Genomic DNA, 17,088 nt, shown 5'->3' on the forward strand with positions numbered 1-17,088 from the left:
TTTTTTTTTTTTAAATACAAGTTAGAGCAAATAGCCACTTCTTCAACCCACCACTCTCAGGGATAGGGACTGATGCACCCAGGTTTATACAGTGTAAGCTATTCCTATTTTCCTTTCACTAACTTCGCTTTGCAGGGTCCCCTGCAGGAGGAACTTCTTTTCTTCATTACTCAGAAAACACCTACCATTTTCTAATGCATCAGGAGCTCCACTGTAAATAACACCAAATCAGGGTTTAATACAGTGCACAGACCTGCCAAAACATCCGGACACAAATAGCTCTAACCTCAGACAATACAGCATTGTACAACAGAGTTTAACCTCGTTCTCCCTGTCAGCTTCACCTTTGGCTTTTCCCCACGGCCAAAAGCAGCTCCAGAGAACCCTGCAGACAGCCCAGCCCTGCTCTCCCTCGGAGTGGGGATAAACCATAGCTCTTAGGGACAAAACAGACTACACGTGATTGAAAACAGCATGAACACTTATATTTTAAAGATGCTTTTTCTTATTGCTTATGCCACAGTCTATTGGGCTGCCTTGTAACAATGACACTCCAGCACATAGCAAGATGTGAGGTGGCAGCTGGCGTGACCCCCTAACAGTGGTCTGTTGGGCTTCTCACTTCCAGAAAGTCAAAGGCATCGGCTGTGGCAAAATTTAAATACCAAGCATTTTGTGCTTTGGAATATTGTACTCGGCCTCCACTGGAACACAAGTGTGCTCCTGCAGGGAAAGGGAGAGAAAACTGTGTTGCAGTTTCTTTATTGACTTTTTAAGAGCTCATTAAATCACCAGATTATTTTAGGAAACCCTCTACAATACCCTGAGCCTCTACCATGGTCTACAAAGGGGATTTCATGGCCTGAAACTATTCTCATCCCATTCACACGAGTTCAACATTAAAAGCAGTCCTGTGCTTGCAACAGCCACCCCCTTCCCGTTGGGATCACGCTGTTCCTGTACAGTAACACGAGGCAGCGAGAAAAGCACTCAGAGGAAGAGCAGGGATTGCTCCAGTTACTGCAGCTCTCCTGAGCCAAACTGACAGGGCACGAAAAAATTACCTCCTGTCCTATGCCTGCATATGAATCTGAGCCTGCAGCAGCTCCCCTTTCCCTCACCCTCAGAGCATTACTGCAGTGGGATGATCACTAAGCTAACGTCAGCGCATGGATCCTTACAAAACACCTTACCTGACTTTGCCTTCGTACTGCCCATAGAACAAGTGCTGCCGGCTCATCCATTCGGCCATCACAAACTCCAAGGCAGGCTTGCCGGTCGGTCCGGGGAGACTGCACAGGAACTCCAGGAGCGGTTCCAGTTGGGAGTGAACCAAGTGAGCAAACACCATAATTAAGGACTGCAAGGGAAAAGGGGAAACATTAACTGTACATAATTTAACAGCTGAAAATGGTTTTATCAAATATTCAAGTCACTGAGTGCCCTGCAGGAATGGAGACCGTGCTCACCGGCCCCGAGAGGTAAAGGAAGTACAACCAGCTGCGAGGAACGCAGATGTGTGCTGCAAAGCAGGCAAGAATGCTATTACCAGCAGCAGCGATATTTAACTCCACAAAACACACTACAGGAATGAATTTACTCGTGCCCGTGCCCTCAACCAGCAAACCTTCCTAAAGCAAGGATTAACAACTTAAAAATAAAAAATAAAAATACAAAATCGGAGGTGGCAGGCTTCTGACTAGCAAAATATCACAAGCCAACACGCAGATACTGCAGGTGCCCTGGTCTGCTCGCTGGACCACATGCTGCACACGTGGTCCTGTACACACAGAGCTCAAGATCTATGCATGGATAACACAAATGTCACAACATCAAGCTAAGATCCACAGCCAGAACCCACAGGTTCTTCCCCTTTCACCCATGGTACCCCATCCTCACAGACCACCTTTCTCTCACATCATCAGAATGCAGAGACACTCCTATTTTGAATGCACTTCGAACACAAGTTTTTGGGATAGAACTGCAAGGTTTAGAAAGGTTCTGAACAGTTATGAACAAACAGTGTTTCCCAGGGGGGAAAAAAAAAAATCAAGGCTTTAAGATAAAATCTGTGCTGACATCTGAATGACCTTCCTGCTTTGCCATGTGCTGGCTTGAAAAATGCACATCTAAAAATCAGAAATGTGCCCAAGATGAAAGGGTTAGAGCAGATGAGCCTCAGCCAAGTGCTTCACTGAGGGCAAAGGTGGGATCTTGCCAAACAACGGGACCTTGCAACAGAGCCAGCAAATTGCCTTCCCACAGCTGCGGCTTGGAAATCAGGGCAGGCATCACTTGATGTTCCACATTAAGGGCACAGACAAGAAAGACAGGATGAAGAATAAAGACTACGGGCATAAAAATGTTCTATAAAACCATGTGACTAAAAGTAAATCAAGCCTAGAAGTGATTGTGAGGCTCTTGTCTGGCCTGATGCAGGCCAACTACACCTCCTGTCACCAAAAGTTCACCTTGTCTCAACTCCAAGATATTCATTCATCCTAGGAAAAAAACACAGAAAAACATGCCTTTGCCACAATATCTCTACTTCAAGTTCTAAAGGTTTCTTCTAAAGGTTCGCTGCTTGCAAGCACAAGGTCATGAGAGACTATTTAAGGTGCATTAAAGCTTACCCAACAAGAACCCAACTTACCAAGTAATCCGGACAACTCTGTATGAATAAAGCAGGCATTTCCCTGACTGCTTCAGGGGATGTGCAGAACCTCCAATTGCACTACCATAAATAATCAGACACACAACTGAAGAAAAAATCTGATTATTTTTTCCTCCTTCACTTCTAATTATTTTCCTGCGTGCCTGGCATGCTCACCTGCATTACACTGAGCGTCTCCGCTTGTTGCATTTTGCTCAGGATAGCTCTCAGGATCTGGTCCAGGTTCTCTCCCAGCTCACTTCCTGCTTTGGAAATTAAAGTGGAGACCAGCCTGCCCACAAAGGCAGCAGTGAATTCTGACGTCCTTGGATCTAGAAGCTGGCTCACCACCTGCATCACATACCACAACCCATTGTGGCCTTGCTCATCATGCCACTGCGCAATTTGCTCCAGCGCCACTGAGACGTACGCACGCAGACACTCGCCGCCGTTCTAAACAAGAAAGTGATCGTGTTAGGATTTGCCTTCCTAGCTGTGTGGAAGAACAACATGGGAAGACATCTCCTTTAACCACTCCCAAAAACCCCTTAGCCAAGATGACAACAATGGGCAAACTGATGGCAATGCGAAAGATTCAAAGTCTCTTGTATATGATAAAATGACTGCCTGTATTTCAAAATTATTTAAAAAATATTTCAAAATATTTCCGTTCATTATGAAGACAGACACTCTTCACCTACCCAAACATCAAGAGGATCACCTAGCAAATACAAAGTCAACCTGAAATAGTTATGTTTGTGTTGCTTTTGTTACTCAGAGGAATTCCAAGAGATTCTAACAAGTGAGAGATGAAGACAACAAAGTATAGCATGAACAAAACAAACCAGCAGCCAAGCTGCAATTTTAAAAAAATCTTCTCAAAATGAAGATCCAGCACAGCAACCAGTACACTGGTCTCCACCTTCTTCTTGTTGGTCTCTAATCTATTCTTGCTTGTATGTTATTTATGGAAAGCCATTTCAATGGTCCATGTTCACATGACAAAGGGTATCTTGCACTAAAAAATCCCTGTGTAAGGAAACGAAATTATCTTTGTTATTTAGAAGCCAGCTAGTAGACAGAACGAGAAGGCACTCTGCACTTTTAGCTTCAGAAGTTGTGTTTTTTTCCTGCTTGCTTAAATACCCTAAAGCCACCACCAGGTAAGAGCAGAGCCTGCCAACAAGCACAGCTCAGGTAAGCACTACCACTGTGAGATGAATCTTTGCTATCCCTCCATTCAATAAGTGGCTCAACCAAGAATAAGTTTGTCCTCTCCTTCCCATCTTTTTCCAACTACATGAGTACAGGAGAAAACTGCTAGAAGCAAGGTGTAGAAGAAGGTCTTTTGCTTCCCCATGCCTGAGAGTGTTCCTGCAGACTGCCTCTGCCATTCCTAGCTGTCATGAATGTTATTACGAAGGAATGTGAAAAGCAGTAGGTTTTCTAAGTTTTAGGGCTCCTCCAGAGCCCTGAAATAGGAGAAAAAAAATCAAGGCTGCTGCTCTACTCACTCTGATCTTCCAAATTAAGGAATGATTGGTAAAAGTCATTGCAAGTACCCAAACAGCAATGCTTTAATGACAAACTGCAGGTGGGGGCCTACAGATAAATTGTAGGCAGCTCCTGAGGAGCTGCCAAAATAGCCATGGGCAAGCAAAGCCTGGGCTCCCTTGAAGGTTTTGCCAACTGTCTCATTTGGTCACCTCTCTTGAACTCGCCTAGCCCTGCTGTTCTTACCACTCCCTGCAGTGTTACCTGCATGGTAGCATTGTCATCTGTGTTCAGGCTGCACTGAGCCACTGCAGGGAATGCTTGGCAGATCAGGAGCTGGGACAGAGGAGGTTTTGTGTTCCTCACAACTGTGGTCAATATATCAATAGAAGTCTGAAAGAAAAACACAAACAAAAGCACTGTTACAACAGAAGCCACAGTATGTGGAGTCAGCATCGGTCAGCACTGCTGATATACAGTGATCAGTACAGCCAGAGAACTCTTCTAGCTAACTTGATCAATTTTGCTCATATCGATTTAATTACCTACTAGTGATTGTTACAGTAATACCACTCAATAGGCAGATAATAAACATATGATAAATGTATTTATGGGCTTACTTCCATACAATTATTCTATACAGTCAGTGCTTAACCTTTTATAAGTGGACTTTTTACAGAAGTGACAAACCTGTATAATTTATCTCCAGCAATTTATACAAGTCATGTATAAATCAGAAAAGGTCTCAGAAAAAAAAAAATGTATGGAATTGTTACATATCCTGCTGGAGAACATTCCACCAAAAAGGAAAGACTGTCACTGGTGAAACAAGACTATGGCAAAGCAAAACAACTCAGGATATGCTGCAGAGATTGGGATAAGTCCATAGCAACAGTTTACTTTTGGAAACATCTCCCCCCACCTGCAGTTTGCCTTCTCTCCACAAAGAAACCTCTATCAAGCACTGAAGTCATTGTTCGAAAGCACTTTAAAAGCAGCCTTCCTGCTCTGCAGACCAACCATCCTGAATGTTAAAGAACAGGGAATCATCTCCAGCTAAGACCAGGAACCACTAGAGCACTTACTGCACAAAGCCCTGCTGGGATCTTGTCAGCAGGGGCCTGCATGATGCTGACAAGAGTTGGTATTAGCCTCATCTGCATTGGACCCTGGCAGGCTTCTATCTGAGCTAGCTCCTTAAAGATATCTTGGGCAAGAGAAGCAACAACTGGATCTGGAGAGAGAAAGCACCATTTACTAAAACATACTAACAAAGACATCTCAATTTTTGCTACTGCTATTTCAAATCTGCATAGCAGAAAGTTTCTCTTCTAGCTTTACAATATAAATTATAATGGAACGAACATTGATTCATTATGTTTTCAGCACAGTGATAATCCTGGCCAGGATCCATTAGCAAAAACAACCGTACTTTGAAAATGTAATTTAAATGCATACCGTTACTGTACTTCAAAAAGATTGCAATTGTGAAGGGGCAGATTTTGTTCTCCACGCTTGCTGTAAATGCTGGGTCTACCGTACAGACAATGCACAGCGTCTCCATCACAAGGTTGAGGACCTCTGAACTGAACTGAGTTGCCAAGTGGATCAGTCCATCGAGAATGCTAGGAAGGAAAGGCTGCAACACGTGGGTGCTCTCAGAGATCTTCAGCTGGTCACAGTAGCTAGGCAAGATACATAAAAACGTGCAGAACATATTTGAAGTGATTTATACATTTAACACTGGGTTATACATATATATGAATGGGTATTTCACCCCACCCATCCTTTTTCCTTAAAATCACAGGATTGTACAAGTTGGCAAAGCCCTCCAAGATCATCTGGTCCAACCACTCTGCAAGAGTGTCACTGCTTACGCAGTATTTAATTACCATGTTCTACAAGCAAGCTAGGAAAGATGAAACAATTCCAGCAATAACGAAATATCTGTGTCATTTCAGTGCACATAGAAGGCGAGTTGGTTTGGGGTAAGGCTGTGTGTTTGTGTGTGTGTGTGTTTTTAAAAACTAATTTTCAATTTTTGCTTTAGAACCAGTAGAGCAGGAGGTTTTATAACTTCTTTACAAAAAGAGGGTGGAAAAAAGCAAACATTCCTTATTACCCTGATTTGCTCCACAAGGACAAATTATGCTATTCAGCCATCTTTGTGCCTGCATAGGACTAACCTGGATTTCATTTATATGGTTGTTATCACTCCCTAGTTCTGCTTCTCTTTGGGACTGTATCCATTGTAACATTTTCCTGTAGCTAACTTTGAATCTCAACTTCTTATTCCTCATCAGAGTTAGTCTACTTTGAACCTGCTCATTTCCACTTTTAATCTCATATTCATTCCATGTCATATTTTTTAAAATATTGTATTTTAAAATAATAAAAAAATATTGTATTTTAAAATACCACATTTAGAAGTGCAATTTATACCACCGGGGGCTGAGTTTCTTTGCATTTGCTTACCCCCATATGGCTCTGACTGCAGAGATTCGGACAGAAGGCGGCTGGGTTTCGTGCAGACCGCTGACAGTCGCTTGCAGGAACTGCTGGATTAATTCTGGAGACATGGCCACTGTGAAACGGCTGGCAGCCCAAAGAGCACGGCCCAAGAGAAAAGGAGACACTGAAAGAAAACCAACCAAACAAAAACAAAACTGTGGTTTTAAACTAAGTTTAATGAGTTTAAAATTGCAACTGCTTCCATCCATCATCCAAAATCTTGTCACCCTGGTAGCAGAGCAGTTGAGTTATGACACAGAAGACCAGTATTCAGGCAAGTAATTTTTGTTCATGGGTAGAATCCTTTTTTTTTCTTAGTTACTTAAAACAATGATTTCTCTTCTGTTTAAAATTACTTCTCTCAACTAGATACACTTGAATTTGTTCATCAGTACAGCAATAAATGCTTACTGATCACCAGAACAAAAGCAGAAGGAAGAGAATGAAGGCTTTTTTAGTAATTTCTACTAAAGTAGCTCAATATTATGTCACCAAGAGAAGCAAACAGCAGAAGCTATGGGGAAGTTAGAAGAACAGTCCATGTAAAAAGTGGTTTTTCTTCTATAGATTACTTCTCTGGTTTCCAGCCATCCCCTCACAGTTGCAGAGCAACGTTCAACAGCACCAGAGAAAGAGTGGAGTCATTCTCTGCTCCCTTGTTCTACACTTAGCTAGGTATGAGATACCTTTATCATACTTAACTCTTCTGCCTTTTCAGGCTAAGAGTACTCTTATCTGTTTAGGCTATCCTCAAAGAAATGGCATTCTCTATCCCACAGCACCTTTACTGCCATTATAATCCTGTAAATATTAATACGAGGACATCAAAAATTGCATGCAAAATGTGCAGCAAGAGAAAAACTTGTTTTTTTAAGCAGGTATTATAAAAAAGAAGATTCCTTTGTCTTATTTACCATTACTAAGCACTGAACTCTCCTCTGAGAACTGCCTGTATCAACTCCAGGAGCTCTTTCTAGAGCACAATAGCTCATTTACAACCAACGCTACATAATGTGGATGGGGGTAAATAGATGTAAACAACTACTGTCTTTTTATTTTTAAACATCCTTTACACTTTCCAAACTATTTCTTCAATCAAAATCAGCTGTGAAAAAAAAAAACTACTTTGTAATCAGCTGAACAAATGTTTCTTTGATCATCCAGCAATTTATTTTTTTCTGCACTGACCCAACTTAACGTAGACTCACTAATACTGCTCACATTCACCTGAACTTCTCAAATACTGTTTATTTGCAAGGACTTTAGAAGTCCAATTTTCAACAACTCCTTTGACTTTTTAATGCTGATATATGACAATATAAAAACCAGAAGCCTAGTTCCCACTAATAAGATCCTACTCAGCTAGAAATATTACTTGAGTTCATCTGCTATGACTAGCATCAGCCTCAGCTTAAAGAAAATGGGTTGTTATGGCACTGTAGCAATCTGAAGCCTGTTAAATACTGCTGGTGTCTTTCCCAGAAGCTGATAAAAGACAACAGAACAGATATTTTCCATAATTGCCCTTCCATCTCCAAGCCAGACAGGTTCAAGGATCCAGATAACTGTTTGAACTGAAGGCACAGTGGTTCACATTTAAATGACTTGCATTAGATTTTGTAGCATGTGTGCATCCAGAAGACAAAACGTTGGCCTTTTCAACACGTGCCCAACTGCACTCAACCACCACACGCACACAGCAACCTAATTCATCCGATGCTTCATTTGTAAGAGATTTCCAAGGCACTTAGCCGTTACTTGAATAATAGCCAGGGCCCACGTACCTGAAAGGTTGAGGTCTGCAAGAACAACGTTGGTCAGGAAGCCGTGCATATCAAAATGTATCCGACCATTCTTCACACTGTCTGTAATAATAGACTTCACAGAGCCCAGGGCAAGCATACAAGCTTCATGTATCTTCCACCTGTAAAGGAATTCAGGTGTTTTTAGGTTTTCCCCACACCATCATCTCAATAAATATATAATAATGTTTTTCCTTCAGCTTTTTTTTTTTTGGCCTAAGCTATCACAACTATTTTCTTGATCCTGAAGCAGAGAATTTCAAGAGACTGAAACAAATGAACGTTCAGAAAACTCTACAAGCTGAGGGCCTGGAAACTAACCCAGGATGGGCAGCATTCTCAATTACTTTCTACATTTTTGTTTCAGTAAACGTTACCTCTTGTACCACTTCTCCTCCCATTTAAAAAAAAAATAGGAAAGAAATGAGAATTTGCTACAAAGTCTTCAGTCTCCAGCCGTGTCTTGCTTGATTATTCTATGTGCAGAAGCACTATGGTGCCCAGTACTTCAATGATTTTAAGAAGTTTATTTTTAAATTACATTTTGTTGATTAGGAGGAAATGGGGTTACGGGCAAATAACACTCCTCCTTGGTTTTGTCTGTGAAGTAAATAACCTCCTTTACAATTTATCACATTCAAGACAGACAGGGACTCATGTCTGACTGCTCAGGTGTTCAGTTGCTGCTCACTATACAGAGTGGCTATTCAGACACTGATCTTCAGATCAACACAAACACTGAACTACTGCACTGTAAAACCAAGGGAGAACAGTTCTGGAACAGCAATCAGGTCCTCTTTCAACTGAGTGTTTTCCTATCCCCAGGTAATATTAAAAATTGTGACTTTAAAGTTCTCAAATTGAACATATGTATTTGCATATAGCACCTAAATCTCCTCTTTACATCACTAAAAACAAACAAAAAAATGATATGCCTGAAATTCTGAGCCCATTTAACTGAACAGAAAGTGAAGGTACTGTCAACATCTCTTCAGATCACATATAACCACTAACAGCTTCCAATGACACGTTTCAGGGAACTGTCAGGACCTGGAGGCAGGGAGCCTGGGACAGATAGCTTGTGCTAGGAGTGGCTGAAAGTCTGCCACATGAAGACTTCTGCATCTGGTCTGAGAGCTGCTGTACTTCCTTTTTCTTCTTCTTAGAAGTCCCCAAATGCAATCCTTGCCCATCAGCAGTAACGCCACAAGAAGAAAACGTGATTGACTTGTGCTGCACTCAGCGCTCCAAAACAGCCCGCCACTTTTATCACTGTCACTCCCTGCTGCCCCCTCTCCTTACCAGTGCTCAGCACCGTTGTTTTTAGCCTGCTCAGCTTCCTGCAGATGCCTGGTAGCTGCTGCAGCCAAAGCAGTGGCACTCTCATTCTGGAAATCAGCAGCCACAGCCTGCACAGAAGGAAATAATAATGTTTAATTGCACAGATTCTAAGAAACTGGACTTTCCTCCAAATGCCCCACATAAAGCTGAATTCATTATTTATTATTGTTATTTTGGCTGCTTCTAAATGTGGAACAACTTTCATACCAGCAAGAGATCTTGTGCGGCAATCCTCACAGTATATGAAAAAGTATCATCATCTTCATCCTCCACAAACTGTTGTGGATTTGCAGTCCAAACTTTTATCTGGAACAGAAAGGAGACAAGAAGGACACGGTGAATACCAAATTCAGAAGAACAAGTATAGAAGACAGCTTTTCTGTTCCCAGTAACCTAACTTTTGCCAAAACTACTTTCAGAATTTCTCTGTCATTTTCTGTAGCTGATTTTTCTCATATTCTATCGGAGAAACCTTTGAAAAGAGGAGGCCTGCTCCGTACTGCATTCACCTTGCTCTACTGCTCCTCATTTGAAATCAGAATTTGACAAACTAATGACTGACCTGGAATCAATGCTACATGGCTTTATTTATAGATGAGGAACGGGAGAAGCAGATGAATCTTTAACAGAGTGCCTGTTTTTATGCATGCCTGCCTAAACAAGAGAAGCAGAAGATGGCTCACAGGCTTGGGAGGCCAGAAGGCATGAAGAATTTCAGTAAACATTATTTCATGCTACCCACACAATCCCTTCACTATCACAGAAACCTGGCTATCCCTTTCAGCATAATAATCCTCATTTTCACAGCATATTCCTTCTTCTGCTGTCCACATTATACTCTGTAGGAACATCTGGATGCTACTGCCCTAATTCCTGGCACAGTAAATTGACAGAACAGCCTATTAGATTACAGCAGCTTCCATTCACTGAAACACTTTCTAGGACATTAACTGTTTTAAATCTCCTATCTCATTTGCTTCCTACACAAGAAAAACATGCTCACCTGCTCCTCTGTGATCTGCATGTAAAGGAGGATGTAATAAATCAGCTCTGGCAAAGCCTTCTTCACCGTGCTCTTAAATTTGTTGTTTTCCAACAAGGCATGAACAAATTCAAATATGCTGAACACCAGATTTTCAAATCCCAATACTTCACCTGAAAAAAGAAGAAAGTGAAAAAAGCAACGTGACTGAATATGCTAACACAGAGAAAGGTAAAAATGGGTGCCAAACATAATTACAGACTGTTAGGCTGTCTGGCGGGGTGATGTTTATTCTTACTCCTGTACTAGCTAGGACGGCAGCAGCCCCAGGAGGATGTCTGACCTCATCACTTTCTGCTCTTTTCCCACATCACTGCACACCCCTCATTAAAAATGATCAAGCCCAACCTAAAACCTGTTCGGTTTTCTTTTGTCCCATTACGTTTACCTCAAAATTGCTATAAACCTCACTCCTTGAGTCATTAGAAACCTTAAATTATGCAGCTTCATTGATCACAGTCAAATGAAACTTGGAAAGAAGTGATGGATGGTGTCATAACAGCGTAAATGTACATTATCACAAACTCCTAAGGTGTTTCTGCAACTGTTTTGGCAACAGTAGTATTTAGGTAAGTCCATTCCTCTTCATATGAGAGCTCAGAAGTGCAGTTGAACAAGTTCTTACCATCGGAATCCACAGGATCCTCCACCTCCTCTGTATAATTTACTTCTGTTCTCACATAAGTAGATGGAGTTAAGCAAACATGCGTGTTTCTGAGGAGCTGCATCTACTTAAGAATTAAAATTCCCATTAATTGAGATGTTTTCTTTCTTACAAAACATTGACTTGCACACACTCTTGTGCTTCAAATGGAAGACAAGCCACAGGAGTTCCTGACTTTGTCCACTGCCCAGCTTCAGAGACCATTTCTCCATCACCTGACAGATCCCCAAGATAATTTGATACATGTAAACCAAATCCTCCAAGGTAACCCAAAACTTCACCTATATTTAAACTTTGCCAGAATGGAACCACTCAGACTCAACCTTCCCAGGGGACAAGGAGCCAATTCTAGACTTCAGTGCTGCTGAGGGCGAGGAGCCACGATGTGCTCCCACATGCTGCCTGGTGCTGGCTCTGCTCCTGCACTGGGAGGCGGCAGAAAACTAACCTGGGAGTGGAGAGGAAGGAGGATTCTTCTGGGATAGTGAGCTGACAGATCCAACACATGCCAGAGTAAACCCAAGGGAAGGAAGGCCGAGACTCCCCTTTTGCAAACAAAAACTATTTTGTCAGCTCAGCTGCCAGCAGAACTGCAGTGGGAGTCAGGACAGGAGGGGAAGAAATACATTATCAGCAATTTAGCAAACAGCTCCTTGTGTTTTAACAGGTGTCTTTAAAAAAATGCAGTAGGATTGTGAAACAAAAGACTGTCCAGGCAACTTTGGTATGAAAAGGTCAGATCTGTGCTCTCTGGAACAGCCATACTTGTTAGATTACAGAGGAAAAATGAAATCAACCCTTGTGTTATTACTGCAACACACTGCCCAGCCCTGGTGCCGATTCAGAAAGTTCACAAAAAGCTACAAGAAGGCTCAGTATTCTCTAACTTACTGCCTTGCTACAAAAAGCTAAACCAGCAACTTCTGGATTAACAATATGGAAAGCTTTGACTTGTCGGTTTGCACGTCCTGGGAAAACTACCAACAGAATGCCTCTTTAACATAGCAGATTGTGCTGCAAAGTAATGACTAAGTGATAACATTCAAAATGCAAATCAAATTCAACTTCTGCAGCAAGCATAACCACTCATTCGTACTGCTGCAGCAAGGGATACTGTAGATTCTTCTTTAAAGTCTTTACATTGTGACTAGACATAGAATCATTGGGCAGCTTGGGTTGGAAGGGACCTTAAAGACCACCCAGTTCCAACTCCCTGCTATAGGCAGGGATGTCACCCACTAAATCAGGTTGCCCAGGGCCTCATCCAACCTGGGACAACTTCCTAAGAAGGTAATTTTCAGTGAATAGTACCAGAAATACTGCAGATTGGCCACAATTCTATAGCCTACTGTTGGTGCTCACGTCATTCAGAGTTGACTTAAGCCAAAAGAAACTTTATGGAGCCTACTAAGTAACAGATAACCCATAAATCTATCCAACAGACTCGTAGTTCTGGTCCTCGTGGCGTAGGAGATAGTTTGTCTTGGTCTAATTGAGTTAAAACCATTCACTGCAAAGGATATAAGGCAGCACTTTCCGTAAGGGTATTCCAGACGATGGGCAGGATCTGCTGCATCGACGAAACCATGTGCTTCGGGTAGTTCTTCACCAGTGCTGTCACAGCCTGGAAAGAAAGAAAAGCATCAATCAGAAGGGCAACCAGGTATGACCATCAAAACACACAGCTCACAGGCTGCACCTTCATTAACAACTGAGATAATCCAAAGCCTTGCTGCCACTCAACAGTTTTTCTAGATTTTTTCTAAAGCATTGGGCACATTAATGGAGATAAGGTTAGGGCGATGGTGATGGGCCACGTCCCTCAGGGGTCTGTCCTGGGACCAGTGTTGTTTAATACCTGTATCAACAACACAGACAGTGGGACCAAGTGCACCCTGGGCGAATTTGCAGATGACACCAAGCTGGGTGGTGCAGTGCATACAGCAGAAGGAAGGGATGCCATCCAAAGGGACCTGGGCAGAAGTGGGCCCACGTGAACCTGATGAGGTTCAACAAGTCCAGGTGCACCTGGGCTGGGGCAATCCCGGACATGAGGACTGGCTGGGAGAAGAACTCACTGAGAGCAGCCGTGGGGAGAAGTTAGAGCCAAGCCAGGCAGCAACTGGCTGCACCCACACCTGCAGCCAAAGTCACTGCAGGGACTCAGACATCACCACCATCACCACCAGGGTGCAGCAAGGCAGCTCCTTAACCCCTTCCAGCCACTCTGCCAGCCAACAGCCAACTCTATCTCAGCTAATTGTTCAGCATCTCTTTAAAATCACCTCTAACAGCTCTGCATTAAAGCCCTTTCTTTTGCTTCCTTCAAATCCCACTTGCTTCTTTAGAAGGAATCCCAAAGGTGTGGATAAAAGCTTAGCACAGCTCACCAGCAGCAGGAGAGCTGCCTGTTCAGCTCAAGTGCAGCAGGTGCACTTCATGTCCTTTGCTCATAAACTGAAGAAATTTGCCTCCAAACAACTGACTACAACTTTGTCTTCCATGTTAGAACAAACAAGTTGTGATTAATTAGTTTTTGTACCTAATTACCTGTTCAAACAGCAGGAGAAGCGTGAGCACGAGTTTTCATACCCAACAGGTGTCAAAAGAGCAAATTTTACACATACGCAGCACTACAGCAAGGTTGTCAGATGCTTTAGACTCTTGGTTAATTGGTGCTCTTGATATAATTACTGCACACCAAATAAATCCTATCTGTATTCCCATGTTATGAAATTTGCCTCAACTCTATTACTTGTCATGTTTAATTACTCTGTTTCTCTCAAAACAATCAGCAGTGGCACGTTCAACAACATCAGAACTGGGATGCAAGGATCATGGAGCTGCAGATCCTCGAGCCTCAAAGGCAGCAATTTAATTCATGATCAAATACCAAATAACAAAGCAACGAACTACACTACGGGTATTTTGTTCTGGTCTTCACGGTTGAAAATATTTTTGTTCCGGCCAAACCTTCTCCACACTTACGAGGCTTAAAGGCACTTTCCTGCTGACAACTTACTCTAAACCCGTAACTACACTTGGAAAGATTTGGGACAAATGAACAAACAGTGGTCTCACCCCAATGCCATCCAACCTACTTAACTTTCTTAAACTGGGTAACTGCCCTATGGGATCAGGCAGATGTGTACACTTCAGCATAATTCAGAAAAGTTTTTGACACTGCCCTGCATAATGTTCCTAGATGAAAAGTACATTTTAGGGCAGTGCTGCCTCTGATTTCCCCTGAGATTTCCATGCACCTTGGAGTACACGGCTCTCAAGAGATAGGAAAGAAAAAAAAATCTTCCTGTCATTTGCTTCCCAGCATTTACATTGAGGGAAGGAAAACAAAAAAGTTTGAGTTTGCATCTGGTTGAAAATTTATTACCAAAAAAAGTCTCTATTCCCTCTCCAATTGCATCTGCATTTCAAGGGGTTCCTACAGTGATCTCATCTGTAGCAATGGCTTAACTGATCTCTTGAGGTCTCTCACTCCTACATTACAATGACTAGAAAATACACTTTCCTAGAAGGAAAGGCAATTCATTGGTCTTACACTCAAATCCCTTTTGCCTCAGAAAATTGGTATCATTAGCTTAGAAACCCTAAGTGACAAGATCATGAATTGCCCTGAGCCAACAGCCAGGACACTCACCTCCTCACAAAAAGCCTGCCACAAACCACCCGTCAGCAGACGATCTCCAAAATTTACTGTTTAAATCTGTACTGATTTTCTGCTGCCATCAATACCACCCAACATGAGAAGAGTGTATTCAGATCCAAGTGCTGCACCTGTACCCAACAACGGCCAAAAGCAGATGCCCACACACAACTAAGGAACAGAGCAAGAACACGATGACATTTTCTCAAATACTTTCCCAGCTTGCCACATCTTACAAGAGATCCCTGCTGTATGTCAGTGCAGGCAAAGTAGAAATAGCTCTAGTTCCTGTAAAAAGTTACGGAAATAACAAAAAAGGCTCCAGCCTGATGCAGAATGTATGAAAGTAATGTGAAGAGAAGGACTGGTCTATGCTTGCAGTCAAACTACCAACCACAAGTGCTTTCAGTGTAGGCTGAAAACTTGCTCTACTCTTAAAAATCCCAACCTGAGGATCTGGACTCAGAGATTCACAAATTCTTGAGCTGGAGCCTGTTCAGAGGTTACGCTGCGGAGTATCCCAGAGCACTCCCTTTATGTTAGCTTTGCTGTTCTGCACAGCCAACAGAGACATCAGCAGCATGAACCATGAACTTCACATAACAAAGGCAAAACCACCACAAGAGACATTCTCAACAAAACCTGCCAACATCCCAGCCCAAACGCCCTTCCATTTGGTGCTGCACAGTGAGGAACGTGCTCTTCCTGTTTCCAGTACACAAAACCTGCAGCCTTACTGAGGAAAGGCAATAGGAGGGGAAGCGATAGGATGCTGCACCAGGGGACATCTGCCTTTAACAGCACTATGAAAACAAGTCCAACAACACAGACCTTAATAGCTGCTAGTTTGTATAATACAATAGTATCCTCCTGCAGCTCCCAGCACTTATTTTCATGGCTCCAGTGTAAAGCTAATAATTATGAAAAACGTGATGCTTCTTTTCAGTAACTCTTCCTTATTGTTTTCTTCAGGAGCATGGCTGAATGGGTTCATAAACCTGTACCCTGTGACCCAAGCAACTTACCCCAGCACACATGCAAGTAAATGAAAACCTGGATTTGATTCTGCAACTTCTGTTTCTGAGCTCCTCTTTTCTTTCCCACATTGCAGGCAGCAGACCCTACAAGTCCAGTGCTCCCGCAGCAGCTGAAGGGCTCACCGTGCCTACACTGGCACGCTCATCCCCAGGCAGCAAGCTACACACACACACAGCTCTGCAACCCACTTTCCCTTCTCTTGCAAGGAAACTGAGAGAATACAAAGACCTTCCAACTCCATTTTGCAGAGATAATTTAGTATTAAAGAGTGGGCAAGTTCTAGAAAAGCACCTACACAAAACAAGCTCCCAAAGCCTCATTGCAGCAGAATTCTGCAGCAGCTTTAGGAAAGACAGAACTGTAACCACTGAGCAGGGTCCAAACAATGCGTGCAAGGTGTCTCAGACCAGTAAACAACAAAGACACACATCCTTATGGATCTTGCAGGCATCTACACTACAGGCAGAATTATTTCAATGTTGTATGGCACTGGGAGCCAAAACAAAACCCTCTGTGTTTCCTAAGACAAGCAGTACCAGGAGAGGTGATGCACGCTCAAGTTTCTCAGTTTTCCAGCACACCTGACAGTGTAGTCGTATTTGATTGTTATTGAACCAATCTTAACTGACTTACCTTTAAGACTTCCATCTTAAATCCACTGTCTGATGTGGGTCCATCAGGCATTTGCAGGGCCTGAACGAAAGCCTCCGTGAACTGCTGCACCACAGGAAAAATCAGGACTTTGGCAGCACCCTGGTAAAAATCAGTGCAAGCACAGGTCAATTCAAGGTAGAGATCTCCCATCTGACATGGAAAGCACCAGAAATAAGAGAAATGGTGTTTTCCTGCTACAAACCCAGAGGGACTCACGACAACTGC

General features: G+C 42.7%; 1 protein-coding gene across 1 annotated transcript in view; it reads right to left on the reverse strand.

The window, feature by feature from the left end:
- IPO9 (importin 9) overlaps positions 1–17,088 on the reverse strand; it is a 31,490-nt gene that overhangs the window by 5,672 nt on the left and 8,730 nt on the right. Inside the window, exons 7-19 of the mRNA XM_068660144.1 lie at positions 16,843–16,962; positions 13,031–13,131; positions 11,469–11,527; positions 10,805–10,956; positions 10,009–10,107; positions 9,763–9,869; positions 8,443–8,582; positions 6,623–6,782; positions 5,606–5,832; positions 5,233–5,381; positions 4,412–4,540; positions 2,831–3,106; positions 1,194–1,360 (exon numbers count right to left, since the gene is read on the reverse strand). Coding sequence (XP_068516245.1) covers positions 1,194–1,360; positions 2,831–3,106; positions 4,412–4,540; positions 5,233–5,381; positions 5,606–5,832; positions 6,623–6,782; positions 8,443–8,582; positions 9,763–9,869; positions 10,009–10,107; positions 10,805–10,956; positions 11,469–11,527; positions 13,031–13,131; positions 16,843–16,962 — 1,886 coding nt within the window. The remainder of the gene's footprint in view (positions 1–1,193; positions 1,361–2,830; positions 3,107–4,411; positions 4,541–5,232; positions 5,382–5,605; positions 5,833–6,622; positions 6,783–8,442; positions 8,583–9,762; positions 9,870–10,008; positions 10,108–10,804; positions 10,957–11,468; positions 11,528–13,030; positions 13,132–16,842; positions 16,963–17,088) is intronic.

Source organism: Anas acuta, chromosome 24 (assembly GCF_963932015.1).
Source record: "Anas acuta chromosome 24, bAnaAcu1.1, whole genome shotgun sequence".
Taxonomy (NCBI): domain Eukaryota; kingdom Metazoa; phylum Chordata; class Aves; order Anseriformes; family Anatidae; genus Anas; species Anas acuta.